This window comes from Hemitrygon akajei, chromosome 7 (assembly GCF_048418815.1).
Source record: "Hemitrygon akajei chromosome 7, sHemAka1.3, whole genome shotgun sequence".
NCBI classification, from domain to species: domain Eukaryota; kingdom Metazoa; phylum Chordata; class Chondrichthyes; order Myliobatiformes; family Dasyatidae; genus Hemitrygon; species Hemitrygon akajei.
In genome coordinates this window covers 107,757,904-107,772,641 of record NC_133130.1, presented here as the reverse complement: position 1 = coordinate 107,772,641, position 14,738 = coordinate 107,757,904, and the positions used below count along the sequence as shown (strand labels likewise).

General features: G+C 50.6%; 1 protein-coding gene across 1 annotated transcript in view; it reads right to left on the bottom strand.

The window, feature by feature from the left end:
• The window catches only part of acat2 (acetyl-CoA acetyltransferase 2), a 115,431-nt gene that overhangs the window by 15,266 nt on the left and 85,427 nt on the right, over window positions 1-14,738 (bottom strand). The window contains exons 6-7 of the mRNA XM_073051656.1: window positions 7,118-7,240; window positions 6,873-7,027 (exon numbers count right to left, since the gene is read on the bottom strand). Of these exons, the coding sequence (XP_072907757.1) occupies window positions 6,873-7,027; window positions 7,118-7,240 (278 nt within the window). The remainder of the gene's footprint in view (window positions 1-6,872; window positions 7,028-7,117; window positions 7,241-14,738) is intronic.

Below are 14,738 nucleotides of genomic sequence, written 5' to 3'. Positions count from 1 at the left end.
ACATTCTCAAAAGGAAGGCCAGCAGACAGAGCTCACACTGGCACCAATGACATGGGTAGGAAGGGGGGAGAGGTCCTGCCTAGTGAGTTAGGAAAAAGGCTGAAGAGCAGGACCTCCAGGGTAGTAATCTCTGGATTACTCCTGGTGTAAACTGCTAGTCAGGGCAGGGATTGAAAGACTCAACAGTGAATGAGTGGGTAAGGAGGCAGGGTTTCAGGTTCTTGGTCACTGAAACCTCCTCTGAGGCAAGGGTGACTTTTACAAAAAGGGATGGGTTGCACCTGAACTGAAGGGGAACCAATATCCTGGCCAGGAGGGTTTAACTTCACTTGGTAGGGGCAATGGTCTTATAGTCTCAGAGGACCAGGTGAGAAAGTAGGATTGAGGGGGAGGTAGACATCATGAATAGTAAGAACAGGCAGGACTAAGGTAAAAGTCACACTGGAACAGATGAATGGAAGTGTAGCATGTATTTTAATGCTAGGATTTTTTCCTGTTAATATGCAGCTAGTGCCACTGAGAATGGGTGCAGGGTTAGCGATATGCTCCCTGTGTGAGATCTGGGAGGTCTCCAGTCTCCCTAGTAACTCCACCTGCACGAAGCACACCGAGCCACAGCTCGACGACTCGGAGAATGAGAAGGTGATGGACAGGAGCTACGGGAGGCGGGTACCTGGGTGAGGGAAAACGGATAGCAGCCAGTGCAGAGTAGGCCGGCGGTCATTTCCCTCAGTATGCTGCCGTGGGGGGAGGGGGAAGGACCTCTGGTACGGAGTCTGGCTCTGCGGCTCAGAAAGGAAGGTGGGTGAAGCGGAGTGCAGTGGTGATAGGGGTGAGGAGCAGGACAGCAGATTCTATGGATGTGATAGAGACATCCGGATGGTACGCTCCCTCCCAGGTGGGAGGCTCAGGGGTGTCTCGGATTGCATCCACAGCATTCTCGAGGGGGCGGGTGAACAGCCGGAAGTCATGAACATACTGGTACAAATGACAGAAGTAGGAAAAGTGAGGAAGTCCTGAAGAGAACATACAGGGAGTTGGGTGAAACGCTGGAAACGGACCTCCAGCGTACAGTCACACCCTGCAACATGCTACCCCACATAGTGCTGAATCATTACAACGCAGTTATTCAATTCCGCATTGAAATTTTAAAAAATGACAAAATTTCATTCTGAACAATGCTTAAAACTTCAAGGGTGGCCACCATTACAGTAAACATTCAATCAGCCAATGAGAGCGCTCTACATACGCTCTGAGCCACTCACAGCCAATCACGCTCTGCCTTCCTGCACGTCTAAACACCCTTGCTCCCTCACCACTTCATTCCATTGTTTCTTCACCCGTAATGTCTGGAAAGCGGCTTGCAGCTTCCAGCGAGGGTCTACAGAAAGCATCAGCGTGGATGTGAAACTGCAAGCGATACGGTGTGAGGATGTTAATGATGGCGATGTTGAAGAGTTACTGCATTCCCACGGTGAGAGTCTTAATAGCGAAGAGCTTCGAGAATTGGCAGAGCAATGGTGAAGCTGAGGACCCGGATGGGGAAGAGGAAACTCCAGCAAGAAGCCTCAGCACTGGCACCAGCACAATCGCACAAATCATGGACCAGTTCATCGATGATGATCCTGACCGGGAGCGAAGCAATAAGGCAAAGACAGGTGTTCTCGACATGATTTCCTGCTACCGAGGACAGGAAACTTAAAAACAAAAGCAGTCAAATCTTGAGGTCGACTTGAAGAAGCCAAAGTGAGAGGAGGTCCCGCAGCCTGGTGCCTCCTGTGAGATGTAACCACCACCCACTTCCCTCTGCTACTGCTGCTGTTGTCATGTGTGGCTGATCCACTGATGTACAGGTTAGGCCTGTTTACGTGTCTCTTACTCCGTGAACTACTGTGTTCACATAAAATAATATATATCTCCGGGTTGATTTTTTTTAAAAATCAGGGACATGTCCATTTACGCAATGTTGTAATGGCGCCGCATAGCACTGATTTACACAGCGCTCCACGTCCGAGGAATGCATCCCCAGCCTTAAGCGGGGTGTGAGTGTAGTAATCTCTGGGTTGCTGTCTGTGCCACGTGCCACTGAGGGTTAACAACACAGTGAATGCAGATGAATGCCTGGCTGAAGAATTGGTGCAGGGGGCAGGATTTCAGATTTCTGGATCATTGGGATCTCTTCTGAGGAAAGTATGCACTGTATTAAAAAGGACAGGTTACACCTGACCCAGAGAGGGACCAATATCCTTGCAGGCAGATTTGCTAGAGCTGTTGTGGGGAGGAGGGGGATTAAACTATTAATCACTAGATTCTGTAAATGGTTGCAAAGGACTGGAAAACTGCAAATATCACTCCACTCTTTAAAAAGGAAGGGAGGCAGAAAGAAATTACAGGCCAGTTAGCCTGACTGCAGTGTTGGGAAGATTTCTGGAGTCCTTTATTAAGGATGAGGTTTCAGGGCACTTGGAGGCAAATGATAAAATGGGCCAAAATCAGCATGATTCCCTTAAGGGGAAATCTTGCCTGACAAATCTGTTGGAATTCTTTGAGGAAATAACAGGCGTGATAGACAAAGGAGAATTGGTGGATATTACTTGGATTTTCAGAAGGCCTTTGACAAGATGCCACACTTGAGGCTGCCTAACAAGAGCCATGGTATTACAGCAACAAAACTAGCATGGATGGAACACTGGCTGACTGGCAGAAGGAAAAGACTGGGAGCAAATCGGGCCTTTTCTGGTTGGCTGCCAGTGACTAGTGGTGTGCTGCAGGGGTCGGTGTTGGGACTGCTTCTTTTGGCATTATTTGTCAATTATTTAATTAAGGAATTGTTTGCTTTGTGGCCAAGTTTGAGGGCAATATGAAGACAGGTGGAGGGGCAGAGGAAGCAGGGTGTCTGCAGAAGGAAGTAGAAAGAGAAAAGAAATGGCAGATGGAATACAGAGTATGGAAATGAATGATCATTTACTTTGGCAGAAGGAATAAAGATGTGCAGTATTATATAAATGGGGAGAAAATTCAAAAATTAAAGCTGCAAAGGGACTTGGGAGTCCTCGGACAGATTTCCTAAAGGTTAACTTGTCGGATGAGTCGGTGGTGAGGAAGGCAAATGCAATGTGAGCATTCACTTCCAGAGGACCGGAATACAAAAGCAAGGCTGAGGTTTTATACGATATTGATCAGACCGCACTTGTAGTACTGTGAGCAGTTTTGGACCCTTTATCTAAGAAAGGATGTGCAGGGCTTAGAGAGGGTCCAGAGGAGGTTCACAGAATGATCCCGGGAATGGAAGGGTTAACATACGGGGAGCATTTGAAGGCTCTGGGCCTGTACTCCCTGGAGTTTAGAATGGGGGGGGGGGGTAGATCTCATTGAAACCTATTGGATATTGAATGGCTTAGATCAGGGGTGTCAAACTCATTTTAGGTCACGGGCCGGATTGAGCAAAATGCAGCTTCATGCGGGCCAGATCAGTCGGACGCGTGTGAACGCAGCTTTCGTTGCCTCCGTTTTTTCAGCCTGCTCTCATGTGTCTCAGTCTCTGCTATAACTACAAAGTGTTTCACTTTACAAATTCTGTTTCTTATGAAGAAGACTGCCGAGCAAGACTGCCGAATAAACACTAAAAACCCTGAAAACCTGGTACCTGAATAAACTCAGCATTAGCCATATCATACGCCATAGGCGCTTCGATTACTGGGGCCAGCTTTAATAGTAATTAGATATTATCTCGCGGGCCGAATTTGGCCTGCGGGCCTTGAGTTTGACATACATGGCTTAGATAGAGTGGATGTTGAATCTGTGGAATTCATTGCCACAGACGGCAATTTAAGGGGAGAGGTTAATAGGTTCTTGATCAATTAGTGTGTCAAAGGTTACAGGGAGTAGGCAAGGGAATGAGGCTGAGAGGGATAATAAATCAGTTATGGTGGAATGGCAGAGAAGATTTGATGGGCTGAATGGCCTAATTCTGCCCCAATGCCTTATGGTCCTATGGAATATTTTGGTTAAATGTGATGAACTTGGAGCATAGTTCAGTACATGGTGGTTGATTGTACCAGTGACAACTCCTCCCTGATACTCTAAACAAATGAGGCATGTAACACAATGCCAGCCATGAAGGCTACCACCACCCCCCCCCTTAAAGCTGGGCGCCAGACAACACCCCAGGCCCAGTACTCAGAGAGTGAACACACCAGCTCACTGATGTCTTCAACACTTCACTCATCCAGGCTGCTGTCCCCACGGGGCCACCATCATCCCTGTATCAAAGAACTCTGCACCTTCAGAACTGAATGACTACCGTCCGGTGACAGTGACTCCAGTCACCATGAGGTGCTTTGAACTGACGCGCTTAGAAAACAAGGACACTGATGTCAGAATGCTGTTTCTGGGTTTCAGCTCAGCATTCAGCGCAGACCCCGGTGAACAAGCTCCGACTCCTCGGTCTAAATACCACTGTGCAACTGGGTGTTGGACCTCCTAACCCACAGACCTCAGTCAGGATGCACAACCGCTCCTCCCTCCCCATCACTCACCATACGGGTGCCCCCAGGACTGTGTGCTGAGCCCGTTGCTGTACACTCTGCTCACGCGTGACTTCACGTCCAAACACCTGAGCAATCACATTGTCAAGTTCACCGATGACATGACGGTGCTGGGGCTCATCACCAACAATGATGAGACGGCCTACAGAGAGCAGAAGAGCCTAATGCCTGTGCCAAGCAAATAAACCTCTTCCTGAATGGCAACACGACTAAGGAGATGGTTATCGACCAGGAGAACTCGCACCACTCAGATGGACCCAGAACACGTCCCACAAATCACGAATGCCTCTGCTTTCTGAGGAGGCTGAAGAGAGCTGAACAATGCACAGTAATATGCCTATGCAAGATGGAGTCACTGAACCATGTCAATATCCGGGCTGCTTCCAGTTTCTTTCAAATTATTCTCCCTGCAATCTGCAACATGTGATTCCCCTTTAAGCAATGCACTTTAAAATCAACTTAATAATCTACAGTTTACACAATCTTCTGAGAGACTCGGTGGCTTAACTCTCAAGCAAGCAGGTACAGCATCTTTAAGCGGACAAAGGTTAATTGGCACGGCCAGAGGTGAGGCAGGATTGTGAGGGGGTGGTGGGAAACTCCGAGCCAGGCTGAAACACAGGGAAATGAGAACCCTCCTCTACCCAGTATCTTGATAGTAAATGTGCAGTCGCTGGAGAACAAGATCGAGAACCTGAGGGCAAGATTGCTGTAGTGGAGGGAAATGAGAAATTGTTGTGTGCTGTGTTTTGCTGGGACGTGGCTTACTCCGAGCATGCCAGATTCGCTGATCAGACCCGAAGGCTTCTCAATACTCAAGATGGACTGAATTGCTAATTTGTAAAAGACAAAAGGTGGGGGTGTGTGTTTCATGATAAACTTCCTTTGGTGCTCCGAGGTGGCAGTTTTGTTAAACTCATGTTTCCCCAACCTAGAACACCGAATGATCAGGTGCCCACCATTCTACTCACCAAGAGAGTTCTCCTCCGTGATCCTGATCGCAGTTTACATACCACCATCAGCTTACTAACCAGGCACTTGAGATACTGCATGCTGCCATCGCCAAACAAGAAACACCCCCGAAACATTTCAAAGCACAGTCGGGGACTTCAACCAGGCTCGTCGGAAGAATCTGTCCAATTACCATCAGCAGATTAACTTGTAACACCACAGGTCCCAACATACTAGACCACCACTATACCACGATAGGGAATGCCTACCAGTCCATGCCTAAACCACACATTGGGAAATCTGATCACTTGGTAGGTCGTTCTCCTACCTGCATACAGGCAGAGACTAAAGAGCAAGGCTCCAGAATAAGGACAACAAAGCGGTGGTCGTGGGAGGCGAGGGGTGACTATGGAATTGCTCGAGCTGGTGGACTCGTCAGAGGATCTGAACAAATACACCACTGTGGTCATGGACTTTATAAAAGCAGTTGTAGATGAGTGTGTCCCCACAAAATCATTCAGTCTTCCCCAAGCAGAAGCCCTAGATGAGCCAGGAGATAGATGTGCAATTTACCAAGGGCCAGATCACAGACTCTCAGGTTTGGCAAGCAGGACCCTAAACAGTGTGGATGAGTAGAGGAATCTTGGGCTCCAAGCTCACTGCAACCTGAAAGAAGTTGCACAGGCTGACGAGGCTGGTGAAAATGGCAGAAGGCATGCACAAGGAAATGCGCTCAGGAGATGGGAAGTTACGTTGCAATTTCACAGAACTCTGGTTAGGCTGCATCTGGCAGTCCCCTCTATTGGGGAGGGCGCAGGAGTGGTTTACCAGGATGCAGCCTAGATTAGCGGGCATGAGAGGCTGGACAAACTTGGGTTGTTCCCTCCGGAGCAATGGAGGCTGAGGGAAGATCTGATAGAGGTTTGTCGGATTGAGCGGCAAGGAGCCAGTATCTTCTCTGCAGGGTTGAAATGTCTAATACCAGAGGGCATGCATTAGGGTGAGAGGGGTTAAATTCAAACAAGGTACGTGGGGCATGTTTTTGAGAGAATGGTGGTGAAGATGATTACAATAGTGGCTATCCAGACATGTGAACTTGCAGCAATAGAACATGGATATTGTGTAGGTGGAAATAATTAGTTTAGTTGAGCATATGATTATTTGCTTGGCATAATATTGAAGATGAGAGGGGCCTGTTACTGTGCCTGTTCTATGTTCCATAAACCTCCTGCACTCTTTCCAGCTGACCGGCACCTTCCCTGTGGCAGAAGCAGAAGGCTGTGCCTCCATTCCACATGATCAGGAGTGATCTTTCACCTCAGCGTCACTTTCCTACATTAAACCAATCTCCAGCTTTATGAAAACTTTTCATACCGCTTTCCTTATGGCTGGGATGGGGCCTGTGCCCATAACCGCAGGATCCAAACCTGCCTGCGCCCAGGATACGATGCATGCCAAAGGTGTCAGACTTTTCTCAAGGGCCTTCGATTTCTTCATCAGAATCACAGCTGCAGCCCCATCGTTTATTCCTGGAACACAGGAACAGGTACCAATAAAATCCGTTCAGTTTCTTGGGGGGGGGCAGACACTCGGGGGTTGTAGGGAATTTGCTCACTCACCTGAGGCATTACCAGCAGTGACACTGCCAGTCCCATCTCTTATGAAGTATGGCTTCAGAGCTGACATGGCTTCGTAGCTACTCCCATGACGGGGGAATTCATCGTCCACCACCTGGATGGGGCCTAAAGACAGAGCAAGGACAGGACTGGAAACCCACAGCAAGTAACCAGGACAAGTGTACATCTCTGGCAGAATCTCCGGGTTTGTACAGCTCATATTTACTTCACTCATGCTATGAGCAACAACCCGTTAACAACTCTGAACACAGCTCATAGAAACAGATCAAATACAGGATGGGAAACTCAGCTTTATGTCAAAAAGTAGAGGGAAAAAATCTCAGTTTCAACAAAAGATCTCCTACACATGTTGGGTTTAATAGAGGCTGAAGTGTGGTTTTGATTTTATAATTGCATAAATAACCTTTTATTAACTTATTATTAATTTAATTTACGAAACACATTAAATTAAATTGAACTTAACCCCTCTTGCCTTAATGTATGCCTCTGGTATTAGTCATTTCAACCCTGCAGAGACGAGACTTCCAAAAGATATTCAGAAATGTAGTTCAGATGTTTAAAGCACGAAGGGCTGGTGCATTCAGATTACAGTTGGGGTTTTCATTCAAATGAAGGCTTGATTAACAGTCTGACTGGAATAATGTTTTCCACAGTAAAGATCAGTGTTAACTGAACAGGGTCACTGCACTCGACATGACTGTACTGAACAGGGTCACTGCACTCGACATGACTGTACTGAACAGGGTCACTGCACTCGACATGACTGTACTGAACAGGGTCACCGCACTCCACATGACTGTACTGAACAGGGTCACCGCACTCCACATGTCTGTACTGAACAGGGTCACCGCACTCCACATGACTGTACTGAACAGGGTCACCGCACTCCACATGACTGTAGTGAACAGGGTCACCGCACTCGACATGACTGTACTGAACAGGGTCACCGCACTCGACATGTCTGTACTGAACAGGGTCACCGCACTCCACATGTCTGTACTGAACAGGGTCACTGCACTCCACATGACTGTACTGAAGAGGGTCACTGCACTCGACATGTCTGTACTGAACAGGGTCACTGCACTCGACATGACAGTACTGAACAGGGTCACCGCACTCCATATGACTGTACTGAAAAGGGTCACTGCACTCGACATGTCTGTACTGAAGAGGGTCACTGCACTCGACATGACTGTACTGAACAGGGTCACCGCACTCGACATGACTGTACTGAACAGGGTCACTGCACTCGACATGACAGTACTGAACAGGGTCACCGCACTCCATATGACTGTACTGAAGAGGGTCACTGCACTCGACATGTCTGTACTGAACAGGGTCACTGCACTCGACATGACTGTACTGAACAGGGTCACCGCACTCGACATGTCTGTACTGAACAGGGTCACCGCACTCGACATGTCTGTACTGAACAGGGTCACCGCACTCCACATGACTGTACTGAACAGGGTCACCGCACTCCACATGACTGTACTGAACAGGGTCACCGCACTCGACATGACTGTACTGAACAGGGTCACCGCACTCCACATGTCTGTACTGAACAGGGTCACTGCACTCGACATGTCTGTACTGAACAGGGTCACTGCACTCCACATGTCTGTACTGAACAGGGTCACCGCACTCGACATGTCTGTACTGAACAGGGTCACCGCACTCCACATGACTGTACTGAACAGGGTCACCGCACTCCACATGACTGTACTGAACAGGGTCACCGCACTCCACATGACTGTACTGAACAGGGTCACCGCACTCCACATGACTGTACTGAACAGGGTCACCGCACTCGACATGACTGTACTGAACAGGGTCACCGCACTCCACATGTCTGTACTGAACAGGGTCACTGCACTCGACATGTCTGTACTGAACAGGGTCACCGCACTCGACATGTCTGTACTGAACAGGGTCACCGCACTCGACATGTCTGTACTGAACAGGGTCACCGCACTCCACATGACTGTACTGAACAGGGTCACTGCACTCGACATGACTGTACTGAACAGGGTCACCGCACTCGACATGACTGTACTGAACAGGGTCACCGCACTCGACATGACTGTACTGAACAGGGTCACTGCACTCGACATGACTGTACTGAACAGGGTCACTGCACTCGACATGACTGTACTGAACAGGGTCACCGCACTCGACATGTCTGTACTGAACAGGGTCACCGCACTCGACATGTCTGTACTGAACAGGGTCACCGCACTCGACATGACTGTACTGAACAGGGTCACCGCACTCCACATGACTGTACTGAACAGGGTCACCGCACTCCACATGTCTGTACTGAAGAGGGTCACCGCACTCCACATGTCTGTACTGAACAGGGTCACCGCACTCGACATGTCTGTACTGAACAGGGTCACCGCACTCGACATGTCTGTACTGAACAGGGTCACCGCACTCCACATGTCTGTACTGAACAGGGTCACCGCACTCGACATGACTGTACTGAACAGGGTCACCGCACTCCACATGACTGTACTGAACAGGGTCACCGCACTCCACATGTCTGTACTGAACAGGGTCACCGCACTCGACATGTCTGTACTGAACAGGGTCACCGCACTCCACATGTCTGTACTGAACAGGGTCACCGCACTCCACATGTCTGTACTGAACAGGGTCACTGCACTCCACATGTCTGTACTGAACAGGGTCACCGCACTCGACATGTCTGTACTGAACAGGGTCACCGCACTCGACATGACTGTACTGAACAGGGTCACCGCACTGGACATGACTGTACTGAACAGGGTCACCGCACTCGACATGTCTGTACTGAACAGGGTCACCGCACTCCACATGTCTGTACTGAACAGGGTCACCGCACTCGACATGTCTGTACTGAACAGGGTCACCGCACTCGACATGACTGTACTGAACAGGGTCACCGCACTCCACATGTCTGTACTGAACAGGGTCACCGCACTCGACATGTCTGTACTGAACAGGGTCACCGCACTCGACATGACTGTACTGAACAGGGTCACCGCACTCCACATGACTGTACTGAACAGGGTCACCGCACTCGACATGTCTGTACTGAACAGGGTCACCGCACTCCACATGTCTGTACTGAACAGGGTCACCGCACTCGACATGACTGTACTGAAGAGGGTCACCGCACTCCACATGTCTGTACTGAACAGGGTCACCGCACTCCACATGTCTGTACTGAACAGGGTCACCGCACTCGACATGACTGTACTGAACAGGGTCACCGCACTCCACATGACTGTACTGAACAGGGTCACCGCACTCCACATGTCTGTACTGAGGAGGGTCACCGCACTCGACATGTCTGTACTGAACAGGGTCACCGCACTCCACATGTCTGTACTGAAGAGGGTCACCGCACTCCACATGTCTGTACTGAACAGGGTCACCGCACTCCACATGACTGTACTGAACAGGGTCACCGCACTCGACATGTCTGTACTGAACAGGGTCACCGCACTCCACATGTCTGTACTGAACAGGGTCACCGCACTCCACATGACTGTACTGAACAGGGTCACCGCACTCCACATGTCTGTACTGAACAGGGTCACCGCACTCGACATGTCTGTACTGAACAGGGTCACCGCACTCGACATGACTGTACTGAACAGGGTCACCGCACTCCACATGACTGTACTGAACAGGGTCACCGCACTCGACATGTCTGTACTGAACAGGGTCACCGCACTCCACATGTCTGTACTGAACAGGGTCACCGCACTCGACATGACTGTACTGAAGAGGGTCACCGCACTCCACATGTCTGTACTGAACAGGGTCACCGCACTCCACATGTCTGTACTGAACAGGGTCACCGCACTCGACATGACTGTACTGAACAGGGTCACCGCACTCCACATGACTGTACTGAACAGGGTCACCGCACTCCACATGTCTGTACTGAGGAGGGTCACCGCACTCGACATGTCTGTACTGAACAGGGTCACCGCACTCCACATGTCTGTACTGAACAGGGTCACCGCACTCCACATGTCTGTACTGAAGAGGGTCACCGCACTCGACATGTCTGTACTGAACAGGGTCACTGCACTCCACATGACTGTACTGAAGAGGGTCACCGCACTCCACATGTCTGTACTGAACAGGGTCACCGCACTCCACATGACTGTACTGAACAGGGTCACCGCACTCCACATGACTGTACTGAACAGGGTCACCGCACTCGACATGACTGTACTGAACAGGGTCACCGCACTCCACATGACTGTACTGAACAGGGTCACCGCACTCGACATGTCTGTACTGAACAGGGTCACCGCACTCCACATGTCTGTACTGAACAGGGTCACCGCACTCCACATGACTGTACTGAACAGGGTCACCGCACTCGACATGACTGTACTGAACAGGGTCACCGCACTCGACATGACTGTACTGAACAGGGTCACCGCACTCGACATGTCTGTACTGAACAGGGTCACCGCACTCCACATGTCAGTACTGAACAGGGTCACCGTACTCGACATGACTGTACTGAACAGGGTCACCGCACTCGACATGACTGTACTGAACAGGGTCACCGCACTCGACATGTCTGTACTGAACAGGGTCACCGCACTCGACATGACTGTACTGAACAGGGTCACCGCACTCCACATGACTGTACTGAACAGGGTCACCGCACTCGACATGTCTGTACTGAACAGGGTCACCGCACTCCACATGACTGTACTGAACAGGGTCACCGCACTCCACATGACTGTACTGAACAGGGTCACTGCACTCGACATGACTGTACTGAAGAGGGTCACCGCACTCGACATGTCTGTACTGAACAGGGTCACCGCACTCCACATGTCTGTACTGAACAGGGTCACCGCACTCGACATGTCTGTACTGAACAGGGTCACAGCACTCGACATGACTGTACTGAACAGGGTCACCGCACTCCACATGACTGTACTGAACAGGGTCACCGCACTCGACATGTCTGTACTGAACAGGGTCACCGCACTCCACATGTCTGTACTGAACAGGGTCACCGCACTCGACATGTCTGTACTGAACAGGGTCACAGCACTCGACATGACTGTACTGAACAGGGTCACCGCACTCGACATGACTGTACTGAACAGGGTCACCGCACTCGACATGACTGTACTGAACAGGGTCACCGCACTCGACATGTCTGTACTGAACAGGGTCACCGCACTCGACATGACTGTACTGAACAGGGTCACCGCACTCGACATGACTGTACTGAACAGGGTCACCGCACTCGACATGACTGTACTGAACAGGGTCACCGCACTCCACATGTCTGTACTGAACAGGGTCACCGCACTCCACATGACTGTACTGAACAGGGTCACCGCACTCGACATGTCTGTACTGAACAGGGTCACCGCACTCGACATGACTGTACTGAACAGGGTCACCGCACTCGACATGTCTGTACTGAACAGGGTCACCGCACTCGACATGTCTGTACTGAACAGGGTCACCGCACTCGACATGTCTGTACTGAACAGGGTCACCGCACTCGACATGTCTGTACTGAACAGGGTCACCGCACTCGACATGACTGTACTGAACAGGGTCACCGCACTCCACATGACTGTACTGAACAGGGTCACCGCACTCGACATGTCTGTACTGAACAGGGTCACCGCACTCGACATGTCTGTACTGAACAGGGTCACCGCACTCCACATGACTGTACTGAACAGGGTCACTGCACTCGACATGACTGTACTGAACAGGGTCACTGCACTCGACATGACTGTACTGAAGAGGGTCACCGCACTCCACATGACTGTACTGAACAGGGTCACCGCACTCGACATGTCTGTACTGAACAGGGTCACCGCACTCGACATGTCTGTACTGAACAGGGTCACCGCACTCGACATGTCTGTACTGAACAGGGTCACCGCACTCGACATGACTGTACTGAACAGGGTCACCGCACTCCACATGACTGTACTGAACAGGGTCACCGCACTCCACATGTCTGTACTGAAGAGGGTCACCGCACTCCACGTCTGTACTGAACAGGGTCACCGCACTCGACATGTCTGTACTGAACAGGGTCACCGCACTCGACATGTCTGTACTGAACAGGGTCACCGCACTCCACATGTCTGTACTGAACAGGGTCACCGCACTCGACATGACTGTACTGAACAGGGTCACCGCACTCCACATGACTGTACTGAACAGGGTCACCGCACTCGACATGTCTGTACTGAACAGGGTCACCGCACTCGACATGACTGTACTGAACAGGGTCACTGCACTGCACATGTCTGTACTGAACAGGGTCACCGCACTCGACATGACTGTACTGAACAGGGTCACCGCACTCCACATGACTGTACTGAACAGGGTCACCGCACTCCACATGACTGTACTGAACAGGGTCACCGCACTCGACATGTCAGTACTGAACAGGGTCACTGCACTCCACATGACTGTACTGAACAGTGTCACCGCACTCCACATGACTGTACTGAACAGGGTCACCGCACTCCACATGACTGTACTGAACAGGGTCACCGCACTCGACATGTCAGTACTGAACAGGGTCACCGCACTCCACATGACTGTACTGAACAGGGTCACCGCACTCGACATGTCAGTACTGAACAGGGTCACTGCACTCGACATGTCTGTACTGAACAGGGTCACCGCACTCGACATGTCTGTACTGAACAGGGTCACCGCACTCGACATGTCTGTACTGAACAGGGTCACCGCACTCGACATGTCTGTACTGAACAGGGTCACCGCACTCCACATGACTGTACTGAACAGGGTCACCGCACTCCACATGTCTGTACTGAACAGTGTCACCGCACTCGACATGTCTGTACTGAACAGGGTCACCGCACTCGACATGTCTGTACTGAACAGGGTCACCGCACTCGACATGTCTGTACTGAACAGGGTCACCGCACTCGACATGTCTGTACTGAACAGGGTCACCGCACTCGACATGTCTGTACTGAACAGGGTCACCGCACTCCACATGACTGTACTGAACAGGGTCACCGCACTCCACATGTCTGTACTGAACAGTGTCACCGCACTCGACATGTCTGTACTGAACAGGGTCACCGCACTCGACATGTCTGTACTGAACAGGGTCACCGCACTCGACATGTCTGTACTGAACAGGGTCACCGCACTCGACATGTCTGTACTGAACAGGGTCACCGCACTCGACATGTCTGTACTGAACAGTGTCACCGCACTCGACATGACTGTACTGAACAGGGTCACCGCACTCCACATGACTGTACTGAACAGGGTCACCGCACTCCACATGTCTGTACTGAACAGGGTCACCGCACTCCACATGTCTGTACTGAACAGTGTCACCGCACTCGACATGACTGTACTGAACAGTGTCACCGCACTCCACATGTCTGTACTGAACAGGGTCACCGCACTCCACATGACTGTACTGAACAGGGTCACCGCACTCCACATGACTGTACTGAACAGTGTCACCGCACTCCACATGTCTGTACTGAACAGGGTCACCGCACTCCACATGACTGTACTGAACAGGGTCACCGCACTCCACATGTCTGTACTGAAC